The sequence below is a fragment of the Mustelus asterias genome, chromosome 9 (assembly GCF_964213995.1).
Source record: "Mustelus asterias chromosome 9, sMusAst1.hap1.1, whole genome shotgun sequence".
Lineage (NCBI taxonomy): Eukaryota > Metazoa > Chordata > Chondrichthyes > Carcharhiniformes > Triakidae > Mustelus > Mustelus asterias.
This window is the reverse complement of record NC_135809.1, coordinates 66,023,207-66,046,273: the sequence shown is the minus strand read 5'-3', so window position 1 is coordinate 66,046,273 and position 23,067 is coordinate 66,023,207. Positions and strand designations below refer to the sequence as shown.

At 46.7% G+C, this 23,067-nt stretch overlaps 1 protein-coding gene across 9 annotated transcripts in view; it reads right to left on the bottom strand.

Moving 5' to 3' along the window:
• LOC144498728 (protein-methionine sulfoxide oxidase mical3a-like) overlaps positions 1-23,067 on the bottom strand; it is a 702,250-nt gene that overhangs the window by 555,554 nt on the left and 123,629 nt on the right. For all 9 annotated transcript variants that reach the window (XR_013498748.1, XM_078220302.1, XM_078220301.1 and 6 more), the window contains exons 3-4: positions 9,807-10,014; positions 4,979-5,092 (exon numbers count right to left, since the gene is read on the bottom strand). Coding sequence is in view for 8 of the 9 variants with exons in the window: in XM_078220302.1 (XP_078076428.1) it covers positions 4,979-5,092; positions 9,807-10,014 (322 nt within the window). In the remaining variant the exon portion in view is untranslated. The remainder of the gene's footprint in view (positions 1-4,978; positions 5,093-9,806; positions 10,015-23,067) is intronic.

Sequence of the window (23,067 nt, the reverse complement as noted above, 5' to 3'; positions counted from 1 at the left end):
ATGGGACCAGAGGTGAGCTGGCAAGGTGGATACAAAACTGGCTCGGTCAAAGAAGTGGAGATGCCGGCGTTGGACTGGGGTAAACACAGTAAGAGTTTTAACAACACCAGGTTAAAGACCAACAGGTGTATTTGGTAGCAAATGCCATTTGCATTTGCTAATGGCATTTGCTACCAAATAAACCTGTTAGACTTTAACCTGGTGTTGTTAAAACTCTTACTCAGTCAAAGAAGACAGAGGGTAGCAGTAGAAGGGTGCATTTCTGAATGGAGGGCTGTGACAAGTGACATTCCTCAGGGATCGGTGCTGGGACCTTTGCTGTTTGTAATATATGTGTATGGGACTGAGGAAAATTTGTGGGGAAGACATTTACCAGTGTTCTTTGTCCCTTGTGGGTTTCAGTGTCCTGTTTGCCGGGCGGGTGCTGTGAACAGGATGCTGTTTGTTGAGTGATGTGGGCTGGGCCAATGGGATTGCTCTGGGGGCGGGAGGAAAAAAAGGCGCCAGGAAGTGAAGCAGCTGCAGAGCTGAGGAGGGAGTGTGCAGAAGAGGGACAGCCACGTTTTTGGAGAGGAGCTTTTCGGAGGCAGTAAAAACTCAGTTCGAAGTGAATCTTTCTCAGGTAGAACTGCTTGGTTTTTCATGACTGCCGAGGAGGACAGCCTTCAGCGCACTGGACCTGCGTTACTACACAGATAGCTCGCGGCACCTCTGCCTCGCGTGCTTGCTCCCTCATCTTCCCTCTCGTAGACCCGTCTGGACTGTGTGTGTGTCGGGGTTAAGTGAGTACTATCAGACAGGAACGGTAACAGAATGTGGTTTTCTTCAGATGTGCACCAACGGATGGGCCCCAACATTTAAAATTCAAAGTGCTTGGTGATATTCTGAACATTTCTCAGGTTGAAACTGTTAATTGGAAAATCTTCAGTTTGGGATTCTTTACTTGTTTATATCTGCTAACTATATTTGTTATTAATTTTTTTTGTTATTCCGTTTACCTTGTTGTTCCAAACCTTTTCTCATTATAAGGTTTATCTCAATACCATTTTTGGAGGCACCGCGCTAAACATACTCAAATCCTTTCCATGCAAGCCTGTACTGGCATTTATGGGTAAACAGGAAATTTAACCAGCTCACCATCAACTGCTAGGAATTCAGGATCCTGTAAATCGAACAGTTAAATAGTAGCCCCATATAGTGATCAGCAGGGTGTTACATATATGAATGATTTGGAGGAAAATGTAACTGGATTGATTAGTAAGTTTGCGGACGACACAAAGGTTGGTGGATTTGCGGATAGCGATGAGGACCATCAGAGGATATAGATCAGTTGGAGACTTGGGTGGAGAGATGGCAGATGGAGTTTAATCCGGACAAATGTGAGGTAGATAGCCCGACTAGAGAGGGGGCTATACTGGACCTGGTACTGGGGAATGAGCCCGGTCAGGTCTTCAAAGTTTTGGTAGGGGAACATGTGGCAAATAGTGACCACAATTCTGTTAGCTTTAGGATAGTGATGGAAAAGGATGAGTGGTGTCCCAAGGGTAAGGTGTTGGATTGGGGGAAGGCTAACTTTAGTGGGATTGGGCAGAATTTGGCAGCTGTTGATTGGGAGAGGCTGTTTGAGGGTAAATCCACATCTGGCATGTGGGAGTCTTTTAAGGAACAGTTGTTAGGGCTGCAGGATAGGCATGTGCCTGTAAAAAAGAAGGATAGGAAGGGTAGGACTCGAGAACCGTGGATAACCAGGGAAATTGAGCGATTGGTCATAAAGAAAAGAGAGGCGTATGTTAGGTCCAGGCAGCTAAAAACGGAGGGAGCTCTGGAGGAATACAAAGAATGTAGGAAAGAACTCAAACGAGGAATTAGAAGGACAAAAAGGGGTCACAAAATGTCCTTGGCAGACAGGATTAAGGAGAATCCCAAGGCATTTTATTCATACGTTATGAGCAAAAGGATTGTCAGGGAAAAAATCAGACCTCTCAGGGACAAAAGTGGGGAATTATGCTTAGAGCCCAAAGAAGTAGGGGAGATCCTAAATGAATACTTTGCGTCGGTATTCACAAAGGAGAGGGATGTGTTGACTGGGAGTGTTTCGGAGGGGAGTGTTGACCCGTTAGAGAAAATCTCCATTACAAGGGAGGAAGTGTTAGGTTTTTTAGGGAATATAAAGACTGACAAATCCCCAGGGCCTGATGGAATCTATCCAAGGCTGCTCAGGGAGACGAGAGATGAAATCGCTGGGCCTCTGATGCAAATCTTTGTCTCGTCACTGGACACAGGTGAAGTCCCAGAGGATTGGAGGATAGCTAATGTGGTCCTGTTATTTAAGAAGGGTAGGAAGGATAACCCGGGTCATTATAGGCCGGTGAGCTTGACGTCTGTGGTCGGGAAGTTGTTGGAGTGGATTCTTAGAGATAGGATGTATGCGCATTTAGAAAGGAATAAGCTCATTAACGATAGACAGCATGGTTTTGTGAGAGGGAGGTCATGCCTCACTAACCTGGTGGAGTTTTTTGAAGAAGTGACTCGAATGGTTGACAAGGGAAGGGCCGTGGATGTCGTCTATATGGACTTCAGTAAAGCGTTTGACAAAGTCCCTCATGGTAGGTTGGTGCAAAAGGTTGGATCTCATGGGATAAAGGGGGAGGTGGCTAGATGGCTGGAGAACTGCCTTGGTCACAGAAGACATAGGGTGGTAGTGGAAGGGTCTTTTTCCGGCTGGATGCCTGTAACTAGTGGTGTTCCGCAGGGCTCTGTATTGGGACCTCTGCTGTTTGTGATTTATATAAACGATCTGGAAGGTGGTGTAACTGGGGTGATCAGTAAGCTTGCGGACGACACAAAAATGGCTGGACTTGCAGATAGTGAGGAACATTGTCAGCGGCTACAGAAGGATATAGATAGGCTGGAAATTTGGGCAAAGAAATGGCAGATGGAGTTCAATCCAGATAAATGCGAAGTGATGCATTTTGGTAGAACTAACGTAGGGGGGAGCTATACGATAAATGGCAGAACCATAAAGGGTGTAGATACGCAGAGGGACCTGGGTGTGCAAGTCCACAGATCCTTGAAGGTGACGTCACAGGTGGAGAGGGTAGTGAAGGCGGCATATGGCATGCTTGCCTTTATAGGATGGGGCACAGAGTATAAAAGTTGGGGTCTGATGTTGCAGATGTATAGAACGTTGGTTCGGCCGCTTTTGGAATACTGCGTCCAGTTCTGGTCGCCACACTACCAGAAGGACGTGGAGGCTTTAGAGAGAGTGCAGAGGAGGTTTACCAGGATGTTGCCTGTTATGGAGGGGCTTAGTTATGAGGAGAGATTGGGTAAACTGGGGTTGTTCTCACTGGAAAGACGGAGGATGAGGGGTGACCTAATAGAGGTGTATAAAATTATGAAAGGCATAGATAGGGTGAACGGTGGGAAGCTTTTCCCAGGTCGGTGGTGACGTTCACGGGGGGTCATAGGTTCAAGGTGAGGGGGGGGGAGGTTTAACACGGATATCAGAAGGACGTTTTTTACACAGAGGGTGGTGGGGGCCTGGAATGCGCTGCCGGGCGAGGTGGTGGAGGCGGACACACTGGGAACGTTTAAGACTTATCTAGATAGCCACATGAACGGAGTGGGAATGGAGGGATACAAAAGAATGGTCTAGTTTGGACCAGGGAGCGGCGCGGGCTTGGAGGGCCGAAGGGCCTGTTCCTGTGCTGTATTGTTCTTTGTTCTTTGTAATGCATTTTGGAAGGTCTAATACAGATAGGAAATATACAGTAAATGGCAGAACCCTTCGGAGTATTGATAGGCAAAGGGATCTGGGTGTACAGGTACATAGGTCGCTGAAAGTGACAATGCAGGTGGAAAAGGTAGTCAAGAAGGCATACGGCATGCTTGCCTTCATCGGCCGGGGAATTGAGTTTAAAAATTGGCAAGTCATGTTGCAGCTTTATAGAACCTTAGCTCGGCCGCACTTGGAATATAGTGTTCAATTCTGGTCGCCACACTACCAGAAGGATGTGGAGGCTTTGGAGAGGGTACAGAAAAGATTTACCAGGATATTGCCTGGTATGGAAGGCATTAAGCTATGAGGTGAGGTTGGAGAAACTTGGTTTTTCATTGGAACGACAGAGGTTGAGGGGCGACCTGATAGAAATCTACAAGATTATGAGAGGCATGGACAGAGTGGATAGTCAGAAGCTTTTTCCCAGGGTGGAAGAGTCAATTACTCGGGGGCGTAGGTTTAAGGTGCAAGGGGCAAGGTTTAAAGGAGATGTACGAGGCAGATTTTCTGTACAGAGGATGGTGGGTGCCTGGAATCATAGAATCACAGAAACCCTACAGTGTAGAAAGAGGCCATTTGGCCCATCGAGTCTACACCGACCACAATCCCACCCTACCGCTACCGGGGGAGGTAGTGGAAGCGGGTACGGTAGTGACTTTTAAGGGGCGTCTTGACAAATACATGAATAGGATGGGAATAGATGGATATGGTTGCCGGAAGGGTAGGGAGTTTTAGTTAAGTCGGGCAACATGGTCAGTGCAGGCTTGGAGAGCCGAAGGGCCTGTTCCTGTGCTGTAATTTTCTTTGTTCTTTTTGTTCGCGCACGCACGCACGCACGCACGCACGCACACACGCACACACGCACACACGCACACACGCACACACACACACACACACACACACACACACAGAGCAGCTCAGCCACACTGCTGGATGGACACACACACACACAGCAGCAGCGCCAGCACAGCAGCTCATGCGCACACACAGCAGCATGCACACGGCAGCGTGCACACACACGCGCGCGCGCACACAGACACACACGCGCGCACACACACACACACACACACACACGCGCGCGCGTGCACACACACAGCACTCTGTGCCTGTTCGCACAGCACCATGCATGCATCATGCACGTGCACACACACACACATCATCTCATAGTGTTAGAACATTCCAGTCCATTTCACTCACTTGGATTTTTCTGGCCTCTCGGTGGGAGTAACCCCCGGAACTCCACATTAAGGTGTATCTCAATCCCCAGGATCAAGGCAATCTTCAGCAGGACCAGCTGCAGTTGTCGGATACCTGTTAGTGCAGGAGTAATATTTAACACGGTCTACAGAACAGATAAGCACTCAGTGTGTTACAGTGGCCATCCTAGTCACATATCTGCCTCCACCACCCTACTTGGCAGCGCATTCCAGGCCCCCACCCACCCTCTGTGTAAAAAACATCCCTCTAATATCTGAGTTATACTTCGCCCCTCTCACCTTGAGCCCCTGACCCCTCGTGATCGTCACTTCTGATCTGGGAAAAAGCTTCCAACCTCTATCCCCTCTATTCGATCTCCCCTCATTCTCCGTCTTTCCAGGGAGAACAACCCCAGTTTACCCAATTGTATAAATAGTTTTATAGGGACATAGCTTTAAATTGAGGGGTGATAGATATAGGACAGATGTTAGAGGTAGGTTCTTTACTCAGAGAGTAGTAAGGGCGTGGAATGCCCTGCCTGCATCAGTAGTGGACTCGTCAACATTAAGAGCATTCAAATGGTTATTGGATAAACATATGGATGATATTGGAATAGTGTAGACTGGAGGGGCTTTAGATTGGTTTCACTGGTCGGCGCAACATCGAGGGCCGAAGGGCCTGTACTGCGCTGTAATGTTCTATGTTCTATTAAGCTGAAATCTGAAGCTTAAATTCCACTTTCTTCAAATCAAAGGCATAGCAATGGGTACCCACATTGGTCCTAGCTATGCTTGTCTTTTTATGGTGTACGTGGCAAGTTCCTTGTTCCACTCCTATCTGGTCCCCTCCCACAACTCCTTTACTGGTACATCGATGACTAATTTGGTGTCGCTTCATGCTCTCGTCTGGACCAGGAAAAATTCATGAACTTCGCTTCCACCCCTCCATCACCCTCACCACTTCCCTTCCCTTGCCTGACCTTTCTGTCTCCATTTCCGGCAATAGAGTATCTACCAATATCCATTACAAGCCCACTGACTCCCACAGCTATCTCAACTACAGCTCTTCACAGCCCACATGCTCTAAGGACTCCATTCCATTCTCTCAGTTCCTTCGCCTCTGTTGCATATATTCCAATTCAGCTTCTCTGCCGTTTGGCCATTCACACCTTATATTCTCTCTATGGACTGCCATGAGCAGCCCTTCCCCTTGGTTTTGTGGCAATGACTCATCTTTCCTTCACTCACCCTCCAGTATAAATATCTCCCACTTCCTATGCCTTTTAGCTTTGACAAAGCGTCATCTGGACTCAATATGCCAGCTCTTTTCTCTCTTTACAGATGCTGCCAGACCTGCTGAGATTTCCAACATTTTCTCTTTTGGTTTCAGTTTCCAGCATCCGCAGTAATTTGCTTTTATCCAGGTGCTTTAACTCGACATTGTAGTCTGTATGAGAAACCTCGTCCAAAGTCTTCTGAAAGTCTAAATAAACCACAGCCAGTGTTCTCCTTAGCCAAAACTACTAGTCCTCAAAACTACTCATCCTCAAAAAATTCCAATAGATTCATTGAGCATGATTTGGGATGGGTTGGTAAGTTTGCTGACGACACCAAGGTAGGTGGTGTTGTGGATAGTTTGGAGGGATGTCAGAAGTTGCAGCGAGACATAGATAGAATGCAAGACTGGGCGGAGAAGTGGCAGATGGACTTCAACCCGGATAAGTGTGTAGTGATCCATTTTGGCAGATCCAATGGGATGGAGCAGCAGTATAAAATGAAGGGTACCATTCTTAGCAGTGTAGAGGATCAGAAGGACCTTGGGGTCCGGGTCCATAGGACTCTTAAATCGGCCTCGCAGGTGGAGGATGCGGTCAAGAAGGCGTATGGCGTACTAGCCTTCATTAATCGAGGGATTGAGTTTAGGAGTCGGGAGATAATGCTGCAGCTTTATAGGACCCTGGTTAGACCCCACTTGGAGTACTGCGCGCAGTTCTGGTCACCTCATTACAGGAAAGATGTTGAAGCCATTGAAAGGGTGCAGAGGAGATTTACAAGGATGTTGCCTGGATTGGGGGGCATGCCTTATGAGGATAGGTTGAGGGAGCTTGGTCTCTTCTCCCTGGAGAGACGAAGGATGAGAGGTGACCTGATAGAGGTTTACAAGATGTTGAGGGGTCTGGATAGGGTGGACTCTCAGAGGCTATTTCCAAGGGCTGAAATGGTTGCTACGAGAGGACACAGGTTTAAGGTGCTGGGGGGTAGGTACAGGGGGGATGTCAGGGGTAAGTTTTTCACTCAGAGGGTGGTGGGTGAGTGGAATCGGCTGACGTCGGTGGTGGTGGAGGCAAACTCGTTGGGGTCTTTTAAGAGACTTCTGGATGAGTACATGGGATTTAATGGGATTGAGGGCTATAGATAGGCCTAGAGGTGGGGATGTGATCGGCGCAACTTGTGGGCCGAAGGGCCTGTTTGTGCTGTGGCTTTCTATGTTCCATGTTCTATGTTCTATGATTTCCTCTCTGTAAGTCCATGCCGACTTCCAAATGCCGAGTTATGAAATCCTGAATAATGGACTCTAGCAACTTCCCCAGTACCGACGTTAGGCTCACTGGTCTATAGTTCCCAGTTTTCTCTCTACCTCCCTTTTTGAATAGCGGGCTTACATTAGCTACCCTCCAATCTGTAGGAACTATTCCAATACCAAACAATTTTGGAAAATAACCACCAACGGATATACCATTTCCAGGGCCACTTTCTTAAGTACTCTGGGATGAAGATTATCAGGACCTGGAGATTTATCCACCTTCAAACCCATCAATTTCCCCAGAACCATTTCTCTACTAATGCTGATTTCCTTCAGCTCCTCACTAAAACATGTTTCTCTCAGCACTTCTGGCACATCATTCATGTCTTCCTTTGTGAAGACCAAAGCAAAGTACAAATTTAATTCCTCAGCCATTTCTTTATTCCCCGTTATGAATTCTCCCGTTTCTGGTTGTAAGGGGTCTACATTCGTTTTTGTCAATCTTTTTCTCTTTACATATCTATATAAAATTTTACAAACAGTTTTTAAGTTTCCCGCTAGCTTACTGTCATACTCTATTTTTCCCTTCTTAATCAATTCCTTGGTCCTTCTTTGCTGAATTTTAAACTGCTCTCAACCCTCAGGGCTATTGCTTTTTCTTGCCAATTTGTATGCTTCCTTGAATCTGATACGATCTCTAATTTCCCTTGTAAGCCATGGTTTGACCACAATTCTCTTACCACTCATGTGTCAAACAGGAGTAAACAGCTTCTGGAGTTCACCTAGTAAGGAAGGAGTAACAGGAATACAGAGTACTGGGCTAATGATAAGATACTTGGTAGTGTGGATGAGCAGAGAGATCTCGGTGTCCATGTGCATAGATCCCTGAAAGTTGGCACCCAAGTGGAAAGGGTTGTTAAGAAGGCGTACGGTGTGTTAGCTTTTATTGGTAGAGGGATGAGGTTTCGGAGCCATGAGGTCATGTTGCAGCTGTACAAAACTCTGGTGCGGCCGCTCTTGGAGTATTGCGTACAGTTCTGGTCGCCGTATTATAGGAAGGATGTGGAACCATTGGAAAGGGTGCAGAGGAGATTTACCAGGATGTTGCTTGGTTTGGTGGGAAGGTCTTATTGAGGGACTTGAGGCTGTTTTCATTCGAGAGAAGAAGGTTAAGAAGTGACTTAATAGAGGCATACAAGATGATCAGAGGATTAGATAGGGTGGACAGTGAGAGCCTTTTTCCTCGGATGGTGATGGCTAGCATGAGGGGACATAGCTTTAAATTGAGGGGTGACAGATATAGGGCAGACGTCAGAGGTAGGTTCTTTACTCAGAGAGTAGTAAGGGCGTGGAATGCCCTGCCTGCAACAGTAGTGGACTCGCCAACATTAAGGGCATTTAAATGGTCATTGGATAAACATATGGATGATATTGGAATAGTGTAGGTTAGATGGGCTTTAGATTGGTTTCACAGGTCGGCGCAACATCGAGGACCGAAGGGCCTGTACTGCGCTGTAATGTTCTATGTTCTGTGTTCACCTATTCGTTCTTTAAATGCCTGCCATTGCCCATCACTGCCTTTCCTTTCAGTAATGTTTCCCAATCATCACGGCCAATTCATGTCTCATGCCATCATAGTTACCTTCATAGAGATTCAGGACCTTGGTCTCAGAATCAACTACGTCACTATCCACCTTGACAAAGAATTCTACCATATTCTGTTCACTCGTCCCCAAGGGTTCTCTCACAACTATATTGCCAACTAATCCTTTCTCATTGCTCAGCACCCTGTCCAAGATGGCCTGTTCCCTTGTTGGTTCCTCAATGTATTACCGCAGGAAACCATCCTGTATGCATTCCAGAAATTCCTCCTGTATTGTACTGTGACTAATTTGACTTTCCCAATCTATATGCGGATTAAAGTTGCCCATAATCACAAATGTTCCCTTTCACACATGCATCTCTGATTTCCTGTCTAATGCTGTTCCCAACATTACCACGACTGTTTGGTGGTCCATATACCACCTCCACCAATGTTTTTAGCCACTTGTTGTTTCTTATCTCGACCCATACAGATTCCACATCATCTATGGTGATATAATTCCTCAATATTGCATCAATATCATTTTTAATCAACAATACTACTCCACCACCTTTTCCTTTCCGTCTGTCCTTCCTGAACACTGAATAGTGTTGGGTGAGACGGAGAAGGTCCACTGCAGTCCTGGGCAGTGCAGTAACCTGTTGCATTGTTTTTCTCCAGAGTAAGTGTCACACAAGACAGTGTGGTGATAGGATAACTCACTGATATGATCAATGGCTCCAGCGCAGAATTTCCCATAGATCTTCTTGGCCCCCAAGTTCCGCAGATCCTGAATCGTGTATGGCCACAAGTGCAAGACATTGTTTCTGGAGAAGGTGTCACGTTTCTCCACAATTATAGCTTTGGCTCCAAGGAATGCGAGCTCAATGGCTGTACGCAGACCACAAGGGCCAGCTCCAATCACCAAACACTGCAGGGAGGAACAAAAACTGGGATTAGTGAAGGTAGGACACAGTATATAGACAGCACCGCATGGTTTCAGGGAGCTCGGGGGGACCAATGTGTGCTGAATGAGAGAGTACAGAATGGTTAACAAGCAGAGAATAGTTCGATATTTCAGAAAGCACAGGACGGAGACCAGGCCCTGGGTCAAATTTCACCCATTCACTGCTTTAAAACAGTGGGGAGCAGAGGTCAGAAGGGCTGCAGAGCACTCACTACCCAGAAAGAACTGTCACAAGAGGATAGGGTAACATGGTAAAGGTTGTTCATGTCTAGTAGAGCGACTGCTCACTTTGACAAGACTGGTTGGGAAAGTTGACAAAAAGCACGCAAGATCCTCGATATTCCATCAGTGTATAAACACAAGGAAGCGATACTAAACCTTTGCTAAACAATGAATTTAGGAATATTTGGAATGGTATTAGAAAGCCGCAGCGCAGGTGAGAACCTGAGAATACTGCAGTGGAACATTAGGCAGCAGTAATAATAATTGTTTACATATTCAAATACAGCATCTTCCAGTTCTCTGTCCAAGCCGACACTAAATATTATCAAAGTTGATCTAAAATGATGCTATGAGTTGCTTGGCTCTGGCTCCAAAAATTGACAGAACACTGGTGTTTGTGAACAATTATTTTGAGACTGCAACGATTCCAGTGTACAATCAGACTGTGATGATTCCGGTGCACAATCCGACTGCACAGATTCGAGGATATAAACAGACTGGACAGATGCCAGTGTATAATTAGATTGCAACAAATCCATGTACAGTCAGACCGGACAGAATCCAGTGTACAGTCAGACCAGACAGATTCCAGTGTACAGTCAGACCAGACAGATTCCAGTGTACAGTCAGACCGGACAGATTCCAGTGTACAGTCAGACCAGGCTAATTCCAGTGTACAGTCAGACCAGACAGTTTCCAGTGTACAGTCAGACCCAACCGATTCCAGTGTACAGTCAGACCACACAAATTCCACTGTACAGAAAGACCAGACAAATTCCAGTCTGTAATCAAACTGGACAGATTCCAGTGTTCAATGAGACCGGACAATCAGCCTGGACAGATTTCAGTATACAATCTGACCGGCAGATTCCAGTGTACAATCAGACTGGATAGATTCCAGAGCAAAATCAGAGTGGACAGATTGTAGAGCAAAATCAGACTGGACGGATACCAACGTACAATCAAACTGGACAAATTCCAGTCTACAATCAGACTGAACAGATTCCAGTTTACAAGCAGACTGGACAGATTCTAGAGCAAAATCAGACTGGACAAATTCCAGTGCGTAATTAGCCAGGACAGATTCCAGTGTTCAATCCAACTGGCCAATCAGCCTGGACAGATTCCAGCATTCAGTCAGACTAGATAGATTCCAGTGTACAATCAGACTCGACAGATTCCAGTGTACAATCAGACTGGACAGATTTCCTTGTACAATCCAACTGGACAGATTCCAGTGTACAATCGGACTGGACAGATTCCCGAAGACAATTGGACAGGACCGATTCCAGCGTACAATCGGACCGGACAGATTCCAGTGTAGAGTCAGTCTGGACAGATTCCACTGTACAGATTGGACAGTTTCCAGTGTACAGACCAGACAGATTCCAGTATACAATCGGACTGCATAGATTCCAGAGCAAAATAACAGTGGACAGATAATAGAGCAAAATCAGACTGGACGAATTCCAATTACAATCAAACTGAACAAGTTCCAGTGCACAATCAAACTGAACAGATTCCAGTCTACAATCAGACTGAACAGATTCCAGTTTACAAGCAGACTGGACAGCTTCGAGAGCAAAATCAGACAGGACAGATTCCAGTCAACAATCCAATTGGCCAAACAGCCTGGACAGATTCCAGCATTCAATCAGACGAGATAGATTCCAGTGTTCAAGCAGATTGAACAGGTTCCAGCCTAGAATCAGGCTGGGCAGATTCCAGTGTGCAATCAGGCTGCACATATTTCAGTGTACAATCAGACTGGACAGATTCCAGTGTACAATCAGACTGGACAGATTCCAGTGTACAATCAGACTGGACAGAATCCAGTGTACAATCAGACTGGACAGAATCCAGTGTACAATCAGACTGGACAGATTCCAGTGTACAATCAGACTGGACAGATTCCAGTGTACAGTCAGACTGGACAGATTCCAGTGTACAGTCAGACTGGACAGGCTCCAGTGTACCGTCAGACTGGACAGATTCCAGTGTACAGTCAGACTGGACAGATTCCAGTGTACAGTCAGACTGGACAGGCTCCAGTGTACCGTCAGGCTGGACAGAATCCAGTGTACAGTCAGATTGGACAGATTCCAGTGTACAGTCAGACTGGACAGGCTCCAGTGTACCATCAGGCTGGACAGATTCCAGTGTAGTCAGACTGGACAGATTCCAGTGTACAGTCAGACTGGACAGGCTCCAGTGTACCATCAGGCTGGACAGATTCCCGTGTACAGTCAGACTGGACAGATTCCAGTGTACAATCAGACTGGACAGAGTCCAGTGTACAATCAGACAGGACAGATTCCAGTGTACAATCAGACTGGACAGACTCCAGTGTACAATCAGACAGGACAGATTCCAGTGTATAATCAGACTGGACAGAGTCCAGTGTACAATATGATTGGACAGATTCCAGTGTACAATCGGACTGACATATTCCAGTGTACAATCGGACTGAACAGGTTCCAGTGTACAATCAGACTGAACAGGTTCCAGTGTACTATCAGACTGGGCAGATTCCAGTGTGCAATCAGGCTACACATATTCCAGTGTACAATCGGACTGAACAGGTTCCAGTGTACAATCAGACTGAACAGGTTCCAGTGTACAATCAGACTGAACAGGTTCCAGTGTACAATCAGACTGAACAGGTTCCAGTGTACAATCAGACTGGGCAGATTCCAGTGTGCAATCAGGCTACACATATTTCAGTGTACAATCAGACTGGACAGATTCCAGTGTACAATCAGACTGGACAGATTCCAGTGTACAATCAGACTGGACAGATTCCAGTGTACAATCAGACTGGACAGATTCCAGTGTACAATCAGACTGGACAGATTCCAGTGTACAATCAGACAGGGCAGACTCCAGTGTACAATCAGACAGAACAGATTCCAGTGTACAATCAGACTGGAGAGATTCCAGAGTACAGTACGATTGGACAGATTCCAGTTTACAATCGGACTGGACAGATTCCAGTGTGCAATCGGACTGGACAGATTCTAGTGTGCAATCAGTAAGGACAGATTCCAGTGTGCAATCAGAGTGGACAGATTCCAGTGTGCAATCAGCCTGGACAGATTCCAGTGTGCAATTAGCCTGGACAGATTCCAGTGTGCAAATGGTCTAGTTTGGACCAGGGAGCGGCGCGGGCTTGGAGGGCCGAAGGGCCTGTTCCTGTGCTGTATTGTTCTTTGTTGTTCTTTTGTTGAGAGCAGTTTTTTTAATTTTCTATCAGATTGGACCGATTCCAGTGTACAGTCAGACAGGACAGATTCCAGTGTACAATCAGACTGGACAGATTCCAGTGTACAATCAGACTGGACAGGCTCCAGTGTACAATCAGACTGGACAGACTCCAGTGTACAATCAGACTGGACAGACTCCAGTGTACAATCAGACTGGACAGACTCCAGTGTACAATCAGACTGGACAGATTCCAGAGTACAGTATGATTGGACAGATTCCAGTGTACAATCGGACTGGACAGATTCCAGTGTGCAATCGGACTGGACAGATTCCAGTGTGCAATCAGACTGGACAGATTCCAGTGTGCAATCGGTAAGGACAGATTCCAGTGTACAATCGGACTGGACAGATTCCAGTGTGCAATCGGACTGGACAGATTCCAGTGTGCAATCGGTAAGGACAGATTCCAGTGTACAGTCAGACCGGAGAGACTCCAGTGTACAATCAGACTGGACAGACTCCAGTGTACAATCAGACTGGACAGATTCCAGAGTACAGTATGATTGGACAGATTCCAGTGTACAATCGGACTGGACAGATTCCAGTGTGCAATCGGACTGGACAGATTCTAGTGTGCAATCAGTAAGGACAGATTCCAGTGTACAGTCAGACTGGACAGACTCCAGTGTACAATCAAACAGGACAGATTCCAGTGTATAATCAGACTGGACAGGTTCCAGAGTACAATACGATTGGACAGATTCCAGTGTACAATCGGACTGACATATTCCAGTGCACAATCGGACTGAACCGGTTCCAGTGTACAATCAGACTGAACAGGTTCCAGTGTACAATCAGACTGGGCAGATTCCAGTGTGCAATCAGGCTACACATATTTCAGTGTACAATCAGACTGGACAGATTCCAGTGTACAATCAGACTGAACAGGTGCCAGTGCACAATCAGACTGGGCAGATTCCAGTGTACAATCAGGCTACACATATTTCAGTGTAGAATCAGACTGGACAGATTCCAGTGTACAATCAGACTGGACAGATTCCAGTGTACAATCAGACTGGACAGATTCCAGTGTACAATCAGACAGAACAGATTCCAGTGTACAATCAGACTGGAGAGATTCCAGAGTACAGTACGATTGGACAGATTCCAGTTTACAATCGGACTGGACAGATTCCAGTGTGCAATCGGACTGGACGGATTCTAGTGTGCAATCAGGAAGGACAGATTCCAGTGTGCAATCAGACTGGACAGATTCCAGTGTGCAATCAGCCTGGACAGATTCCAGTGTGCAAATGGTCTAGTTTGGACCAGGGAGCGGCGCGGGCTTGGAGGGCCGAAGGGCCTGTTCCTGTGCTGTATTGTTCTTTGTTGTTCTTTTGTTGAGAGCAGTTTTTTAAATTTTCTATCAGATTGGACAGATTCCAGTGTACAGTCAGACAGGACAGATTCCAGTGTACAATCAGACTGGACAGATTCCAGTGTACAATCAGACTGGACAGATTCCAGTGTACAATCAGACTGGACAGACTCCAGTGTACAATCAGACTGGACAGACTCCAGTGTACAATCAGACTGGACAGACTCCAGTGTACAATCAGACTGGACAGACTCCAGTGTACAATCAGACTGGACAGACTCCAGTGTACAATCAGACTGGACAGATTCCAGTGTACAATCAGACTGGACAGATTCCAGAGTACAGTATGATTGGACAGATTCCAGTGTACAATCGGACTGGACAGATTCCAGTGTGCAATCGGACTGGACAGATTCCAGTGTGCAATCAGACTGGACAGATTCCAGTGTACAGCCAGACTGGACAGATTCCAGTGTGCAATCAGACTGGACAGATTCTAGTGTGCAAACAGTAAGGACAGATTCCAGTGGGCAATCAGTGAGGACAGATTCCAGTGTACAGTCAGACTGGACAGATTCCAGTGTACAGTCAGACAGGACAGATTCCAGTGTATAATCAGACTGGACAGATTCCAGTGTGCAATCAGACTGGACAGATTCCAGTGCACAGTCAGACTGGACAGATTCCAGTGTACAGTCAGACTGGACAGATTCCAGTGTACAGTCAGACTGGACAGACGCCAGTGTACAATCAGACAGGACAGATTCCAGTGTACAATCGGGCTGGACAGATTCCAGTGTACAATCAGACAGGACAGATTCCAGTGTACAATCAGGCTGGACAGATTCCAGTGTGCAATCAGGCTGGACAGATTCCAGTGTGCAATCAGGCTGGACAGATTCCAGTGTGCAATCAGACTGGACAGATTCCAGTGTGCAATCAGACTGGACAGATTCCAGTGTGCAATCAGACTGGACAGATTCCAGTGTGCAATCAGACTGGACAGATTCCAGTGTGCAATCAGACTGGACAGATTCCAGTGTGCAATCAGACTGGACAGATTCCAGTGTGCAATCAGACTGGACAGATTCCAGTGTGCAATCAGACTGGACAGATTCCAGTGTGCAATCAGACTGGACAGATTCCAGTGTGCAATCAGACTGGACAGATTCCAGTGTGCAATCAGACTGGACAGATTCCAGTGTGCAATCGGACTGCACTTATTTCAGTGTACAATCAGACTGGACAGAATCCAGTGTACAGTCAGACTGGACAGATTCCACTGTACAATCAGACTGGACAGACTCCAGTGTACAATCAGACAGGACAGATTCCAGTGTACAATCGGGCTGGACAGATTCCAGTGTACAATCAGACAGGACAGATTCCAGTGTACAATCAGACTGGACAGATTCCAGTGTACAATCAGACTGGACAGATTCCAGTGTGCAATCAGACTGGACAGATTCCAGTGTGCAATCAGACTGGACAGATTCCAGTGTACAATCAGACTGGACAGATTCCAGTGTGCAATCAGGCTGGACAGATTCCAGTGTGCAATCAGACTGGACAGATTCCAGTGTGCAATCAGACTGGACAGATTCCAGTGTGCAATCAGACTGGACAGATTCCAGTGTGCAATCAGACTGGACAGATTCCAGTGTGCAATCGGACTGCACTTATTTCAGTGTACAATCAGACTGGACAGAATCCAGTGTACAGTCAGACTGGACAGATTCCACTGTACAATCAGACTGGACAGACTCCAGTGTACAATCAGACAGGACAGATTCCAGTGTACAATCGGGCTGGACAGATTCCAGTGTACAATCAGACAGGACAGATTCCAGTGTACAATCAGACTGGACAGATTCCAGTGTACAATCAGACTGGACAGATTCCAGTGTGCAATCAGACTGGACAGATTCCAGTGTGCAATCAGACTGGACAGATTCCAGTGTGCAATCAGACTGGACAGATTCCAGTGTGCAATCAGACTGGACAGATTCCAGTCTGCAATCAGACTGGACAGATTCCAGTGTGCAATCAGACTGGACAGATTCCAGTGTGCAATCAGACTGGACAGACTCCAGTGTACAATTGGACTGGAAAAATTCCGGTGTACACTCGGACTGCACAGATTCCAGTGTACAGACTGGACAGCTTACAGTATACAAACCGGACAGATTCCGTTCATAGTCAGACTCCAGTGCACAGTCAGACCGGACAGATTACAGTGTATAGTCAGTCTGGACAGATTCTAGTGTACAATCAGACTGCACATATTTCAGTGTATAATCAGACTGGACAGATTCCAGTGGACAATCAGGCTGGACAGATTGCACTGTACATTCAGACTGGACAGATTCCAGCATACAGTCAGACTGGGCAGAATCCAGTGAACAGTCAGACGGGACAGACTCCAGTGTACAGTCAGACTGGACCGATTCCCGAGTACATTCAGACTGTCCACTGGAATCTGTCCAGTCTGATTGTACTCTGGAATCTGTCCAGTTGCCTTGTTCACTGGAATCTGTCCAACCTGATTGTACACTGGAACCTGTCCGGACTGACTGAATACTGGAATCTGTCAAGTCTGATTGGACAGATTCCAGTGTACAATCGGACTGGACAGATTCCAATGTACAATCAGACTGGACAAATATCAGTATACAATCAGAATAGACAGATTCCATGGCAAAAACAAGCTACACAGATTGCACAGCAAAGTCAGGCTGGACAGATTCCAGTGTGCAATCAGACTGGACAGATTCCAGTGTGCAATCAGACTGGACAGATTCCAGTGTACAATCAGACTGGACAGATTCCAGTGTACAGTCAGACTGGACAGATTCCAGTGTACAGTCAGACTGGACAGATTCCAGTGTACAGTCAGACTGGACAGATTCCAGTGTACAGTCAGACTGGACAAGCTCCAGTGTACCATCAGGCTGGACAGATTCCAGTGTACAGTCAGACTGGACAGATTCCAGTGTATAATCAGACTGGACAGGCTCCAGTGTACCATCAGGCTGGACAGATTCCAGTGTACAGTCAGACTGGACAGAGTTCAGTGTACAATCAGACAGGCCAGATTCCAGTGTACAATCAGACTGGACAGACTCCAGTGTACAATCAGACAGGACAGATTCCAGTGTATAATCAGACTGGACAGATTCCAGAGTACAATACGATTGGACAGATTCCAGTGTACAATCGGACTGACAGATTCCAGTGTACAATCGGACTGAACAGGTTCCAGTGTACAATCGGACTGAACCGGTTCCAGTGTACAATCAGACTGGGCAGATTCCAGTGCGCAATCAGGCTACACATATTTCAGTGTACAATCAGTCTGGACAGATTCCAGTCTGCAATCAGACTGCACAGATTCCAGTGTACAATCAGACAGGGCAGACTCCAGTGTACAATCAGACAGAACAGATTCCAGTGTACAATCAGACTGGAGAGATTCCAGAGTACAGTACGATTGGACAGATTCCAGTTTACAATCGGACTGGACAGATTCTAGTGTGCAATCGGACTGGACAGATTCTAGTGTGCAATCAGTAAGGACAGATTCCAGTGTGCAATCAGACTGGACAGATTCCAGTGTGCAATCAGCCTGGACAGATTCCAGTGTGCAATCAGCCTGGACAGATTCCAGTGTGCAATCAGCCTGGACAGATTCCAGTGTGCAAATGGTCTAGTTTGGACCAGGGAGCGGCGCGGGCCTGGAGGGCCGAAGGGCCTGTTCCTGTGCTGTATTGTTCTTTGTTGTTCTTTTGTTGAGAGCAGTTTTTTAAATTTTCTATCAGATTGGACAGATTCCAGTGTACAGTCAGACAGGACAGATTCCAGTGTACAATCAGACTGGACAGACTCCAGTGTACAATCAGACAGGACAGATTCCAGTGTACAATCAGACTGGACAGACTCCAGTGTACAATCAGACTGGACAGACTCCAGTGTACAATCGGACAGGACAGATTCCAGTGTGCAATCGGACTGGACAGATTCCAGTGTACAGTCAGACAGTACAGATTCCAGTGTATAATCAGACTGGACAGATTCCAGAGTACAATGCGATTGGACAGATCCCAGTGGACAATCAGACTGGACAGATTCCAGTGTGCAATCAGACTGGACAGATCCCAGTGGACAATCAGGCTGGACAGGATCCAGTGTACAATCAGACAGGACAGATTCCAGTGTACAATCGGGCTGCACAGATTCCAGTGTACAATCAGACAGGACAGATTCCAGTGTACAATCAGACTGGACATATTCCAATGTACAATCAGACTGGACAGATTCCAGTGTGCAATCAGACTGGACAGATTCCAGTGTGCAATCAGACTGGACAGATTCCAGTGTGCAATCAGACTGGACAGATTCCAGTGTGCAATCAGACTGGACAGATTCCAGTGTGCAATCAGACTGGACAGATTCCAGTGTGCAATCAGACTGGACAGATTCCAGTGTGCAATCAGACTGGACAGATTCCAGTGTGCAATCAGACTGGACAGATTCCAGTGTGCAATCAGACTGGACAGATTCCAGTGTGCAATCAGACTGGACAGATTCCAGTGTGCAATCAGACTGGACAGATTCCAGTGTGCAATCAGAATGGACAGATTCCAGTGTGCAATCAGACTGGACAGATTCCAGTGTGCAATCAGACTGGACAGATTCCAGTGTGCAATCAGACTGGACAGATTCCAGTGTGCAATCAGACTGGACAGATTCCAGTGTGCAATCAGACAGGACAGATTCCAGTGTACAATCAGACTGGACAGATTCCAGTGTGCAATCAGACTGGACAGATTCCAGTGTGCAATCAGACTGGACAGATTCCAGTGTGCAATCAGACTGGACAGATTCCAGTGTGCAATCAGACTGGACAGATTCCAGTGTGCAATCAGACTGGACAGATTCCAGTGTGCAATCAGACTGGACAGATTCCAGTGTGCAATCAGACTGGACAGATTCCAGTGTGCAATCAGACTGGACAGATTCCAGTGTGCAATCAGACTGGACAGATTCCAGTGTGCAATCAGACTGGACAGATTCCAGTGTGCAATCAGACTGCAATTATTTCAGTGTACAATCAGACTGGACAGAATCCAGTGTGCAATCAGACTGGACAGATTCTAGTGTGCAATCAGTAAGGACAGATTCCAGTGTGCAATCAGACTGGACAGATTCCAGTGTACAATCAGACAGGACAGATTCCAGTGTACAATCGGGCTGGACAGATTCCTGTGTACAATCAGACAGGACAGATTCCAGTGTACAATCAGACTGGACAGATTCCAGTATACAATCAGACTGGACAGATTCCAGTGTGCAATCAGACTGGACAGATTCCAGTGTGCAATCAGACTGGACAGATTCCAGTGTGCAATCAGACTGGACAGATTCCAGTGTACAATCAGACTGGACAGATTCCAGTGTACAATGAGACTGGACAGATTCCAGTGTGCAATCAGACTGGACAGATTCCAGTCTGCAATCAGACTGGACAGATTCCAGTGTGCAATCAGACTGGACAGATTCCAGTGTGCAATCAGACTGGACAGACTCCAGTGTACAATTAGACTGGAAAAATTCCGGTGTACACTCGGACTGCACAGATTCCAGTGTACAGACTGGACAGCTTACAGTATACAAACCGGACAGATTCCATTCATAGTCAGACTCCAGTGCACAATGGACGGATTACAGTGTACAGTCAGTCTGGACAGATTCCAGTGTGCAAATGGTCTAGTTTGGACCAGGGTGCGGCGCGGGCTTGGAGGGCCGAAGGGCCTGTTCCTGTGCTGTATTGTTCTTTGTTGTTCTTTTGTTGAGAGCAGTTTTTTAAATTTTCTATCAGATTGGACAGATTCCAGTGTACAGTCAGACAGGACAGACTCCAGTGTACAATCAGACTGGACAGATTGCAGTGTACAATCAGACTGGACAGATTCCAGTGTGCAATCAGACTGGACAGATTCCAGTGTACAATCAGATTGGACAGACTCCAGTGTACAATGAGACTGGACAGACTCCAGTGTACAATCAGACAGAACAGATTCCAGTGTGCAATCAGTAAGGACAGATTCCAGTGTGCAATCAGTAAGGACAGATTCCAGTGTACAGTCAGACAGTACAGATTCCAGTGTATAATCAGACTGGACAGATTCCAGAGTACAATGCGATTGGACAGATCCCAGTGGACAATCAGACTGGACAGATTCCAGTGTGCAATCAGACTGGACAGATCCCAGTGGACAATCAGGCTGGACAGGATCCAGTGTACAATCAGACAGGACAGATTCCAGTGTACAATCGGGCTGCACAGATTCCAGTGTACAATCAGACAGGACAGATTCCAGTGTACAATCAGACTGGACAGATTCCAATGTACAATCAGACTGGACAGATTCCAGTGTGCAATCAGACTGGACAGATTCCAGTGTGCAATCAGACTGGCAGATTCCAGTGTGCAATCAGACTGGACAGATTCCAGTGTGCAATCAGACTGGACAGATTCCAGTGTGCAATCAGACTGGACAGATTCCAGTGTGCAATCAGACTGCAATTATTTCAGTGTACAATCAGACTGGACAGAATCCAGTGTGCAATCAGACTGGACAGATTCCAGTGTGCAATCAGTAAGGACAGATTCCAGTGTGCAATCAGACTGGACAGATTCCAGTGTACAATCAGACAGGACAGATTCCAGTGTACAATCGGGCTGGACAGATTCCAGTGTACAATCAGACAGGACAGATTCCAGTGTACAATCAGACTGGACAGATTCCAGTATACAATCAGACCGGACAGATTCCAGTGTGCAATCAGACTGGACAGATTCCAGTGTGCAATCAGACTGGACAGATTCCAGTGTACAATCAGACTGGACAGATTCCAGTGTGCAATCAGACTGGACAGATTCCAGTGTGCAATCGGACTGGACAGATTACAGTGTGCAATCAGACTGGACAGATTCCAGTGTGCAATCAGACTGGACAGATTCCAGTGTGCAATCAGACTGGACAGACTCCAGTGTGCAATCAGACTGGACAGACTCCAGTGTACAATTGGACTGGAAAAATTCCGGTGTACACTCGGACTGCACAGATTCCAGTGTACAGACTGGACAGCTTACAGTATACAAACCGGACAGATTCCGTTCATAGTCAGACTCCAGTGCACAACGGACGGATTACAGTGTACAGTCAGTCTGGACAGTTTCTAGTGTACAACCAGACTGCACATATTTCAGTGTATAATCAGACTGGACAGATTCCAGTGGACAATCAGGCTGGACAGATTGCACTGTACATTCAGACTGGACAGATTCCAGCATACAGTCAGACTGGACAGAATCCAGTGAACAGTCAGACGGGACAGACTCCAGTGTACAGTCAGACTGGACCGATTCCAGAGTACAATCAGACTGTCCACTGGAAACTGTCCAGTCTGATTCTACTCTGGAATCTGTCCAGTTGCCTTGTTCACTGGAATCTGTCCAACCTGATTGTACACTGGAACCTGTCCGGACTGACTGAATACTGGAATCTGTCAAGTCTGATTGGACAGATTCCAGTGTACAATCGGACTGGACAGATTCCAATGTACAGTCAGACTGGACAAATATCAGTGTACAATCAGAATAGACAGATTCCATGGCAAAAACAAGCTACACAGATTGCACAGCAAAGTCAGGCTGGACAGATTCCAGTATACAATCAAACTGCACAGATTCCAGTGTACAGACTGGATAGATTCCAGAAACAGTCAGACTCCAGTGTACAGTCAGACCAGACAGATTCCAGTGTACAGTCAGACTGGACAGATTCCAGTGTCCAATCAGACTGGACAGATCCCAGTGGACAATCAGACTGGACAGATCCCAGTGTGCAATCAGACTGGACAGATGCCAGTGTGCAATCAGACTGGACAGATGCCAGTGTGCAATCAGACTGGACAGATGCCAGTGTGCAATCAGACTGGACAGATTCCAGTGTGCAATCAGACTGGACAGATTCCAGTGTGCAATCAGACTGGACAGATTCCAGTGTGCAATCAGACTGGACAGATTCCAGTGTGCAATCAGACTGGACAGATTCCAGTGTGCAATCAGACTGGACAGATTCCAGTGTGCAATCAGACTGGACAGATTCCAGTGTGCAATCAGACTGGACAGATTCCAGTGTACAATC